We start from the raw sequence: 1,617 nt of genomic DNA on the forward strand, positions 1-1,617 counted from the left end.
GCTCACAGCATCCCCCTTGACCCGCTCTGGTTCTACGGAGGGAGAGCAGTGTCCTGGACAGGTCATTTCAGGGGGGAACAATGTGAACATCAGGACAGGGTGGGGTGCAATGGCTGACCCTTCAGCCCTTCAGACTCAGCGATTCCCTGAGGCCAAGGTGGCCACCCCAGGAAACACTATCCCTAGGGCTCACACCGTAACACAGCAGACATCCCAAATTACACACAGAAAATCACAGAGGAGACACTGGGACAGCCAGGGCCAGGGGCTGAAAACAGGCTGGAGAGAAGGAGCCAGGGGGCAGCAGGGGTTAGCCAGAGATGGAAAACAGAAGTGCAGGGGGGCTTTTGGAAAGGGGAGGGCCACCACTGGCAGGAACAGGACAGACCCCAGGCAGCGCTGAGGGGCAGGGAGGCTCACCTCACCGCTGGCGCACCAGGTACCAAGGTCCTTGAACCCCGCTCAGAGCTTGGCCCTCCTTGTTCTCCTCTTCTTAGCCAGGGAGGTCACTGCCCAGAAGGGGCCTTGGCTCTTTGCCCTGTCCATTGCCATTCCCCAACCACTTCCCAAAGCACCCTCACAGCCCACTGCTGTAGTCTTGTCTCTGTTGACCACTGGCGTCCCCAGGGGGACACTTCCATCTGTCGCTGTCCCCTGCACCTAGTAAATTATAGATCCCATTGCTTCACTGCCTTAAGCAGGACCCTTCCAGGGCTGGCCATAGCTGCCACTTTGATCCTGGAAGCTCTGAAGAGAGTGACCTTGCCGTCACCTTGCCCAGGAGGTCACAGGAGGACCCCACTTTGCTGATTCACAGAGGCTATGAAAGTGAGAAACAGAGCAGGTTTAAAGAGAGGAAGTCCTTTCATGGGAAATCTGTTCCACCAGACAGGAGTTCGCTGGGTTGACGGCATCTTTTTTAAATTTTTATTTTCTGCACTAGAAACTGACAAGACTTCACTCCCGTATCGGGCTGCACAGACGGTTCCTTGCTCCGCACATTAAAAAGCCAAGCGCGCCCAACAGAAACCCGGCAACGAGGACCCCTGAGCGCCCGAAGCATGGGATGCCCCAGGCGCGGAACCGGGCGCGGAACGGCGCACTCCCGCGGCACCCACCACCAGCCGCGGAGGACGCGCGGGCCTGGAACGCGCGGGTTTGGAGGTGCACCGGGCCGGCGAGGGAGGGACGACCCGCAGCGATCTTTACTGCCAGGCTGGCAGCCCCCCAAATTCGCCCTCCTGCGCCAGGAGCCCCACTCCTGCAGTGGCCCGCGGCGCACCTCAGACCGCATCGCAGCGGCCGGAGAGTAGGCGCAGCAGCCTCACCGGGAGCCGGCGGACAACGGCGCAGGCTACGAGGCAGAGTGGAGCGCGGGCGCCCGGCTCGGTGCTGGGCGCGCGGCAAGCAGTTGCTTGGTCTGAGCCCGCGGGGAGGTCGCTTACCGATCTTGGCCAGGCTGGCCACCAGGATCCAGAGCGCGATGATGTACGGGTCCTGGACGTGGTACCACTCGAAGGTGACCACCTGGAAGCCCTCGGTGGAGCCCTGCGCGCCGGGCTCCTCCTCCACGGCCCCCGCCCGCGGCAGCCCGCCCAGCGCCAGCGCCAGCAGCAG

The 1,617-nt window shown here is 62.2% G+C and overlaps 1 protein-coding gene across 1 annotated transcript in view; it reads right to left on the minus strand.

The window, feature by feature from the left end:
• The window catches only part of SLC9A3 (solute carrier family 9 member A3), a 58,046-nt gene that overhangs the window by 50,055 nt on the left and 6,374 nt on the right, over positions 1–1,617 (minus strand). Inside the window, exon 5 of the mRNA XM_007955795.2 lies at positions 1,446–1,617. Coding sequence (XP_007953986.2) covers positions 1,446–1,617 — 172 coding nt within the window. The remainder of the gene's footprint in view (positions 1–1,445) is intronic.

This window comes from Orycteropus afer, unplaced genomic scaffold (genome assembly GCF_000298275.1).
Source record: "Orycteropus afer afer isolate SDZICR_OR568_19922 unplaced genomic scaffold, OryAfe1.0 scaffold00541, whole genome shotgun sequence".
Lineage (NCBI taxonomy): Eukaryota > Metazoa > Chordata > Mammalia > Tubulidentata > Orycteropodidae > Orycteropus > Orycteropus afer.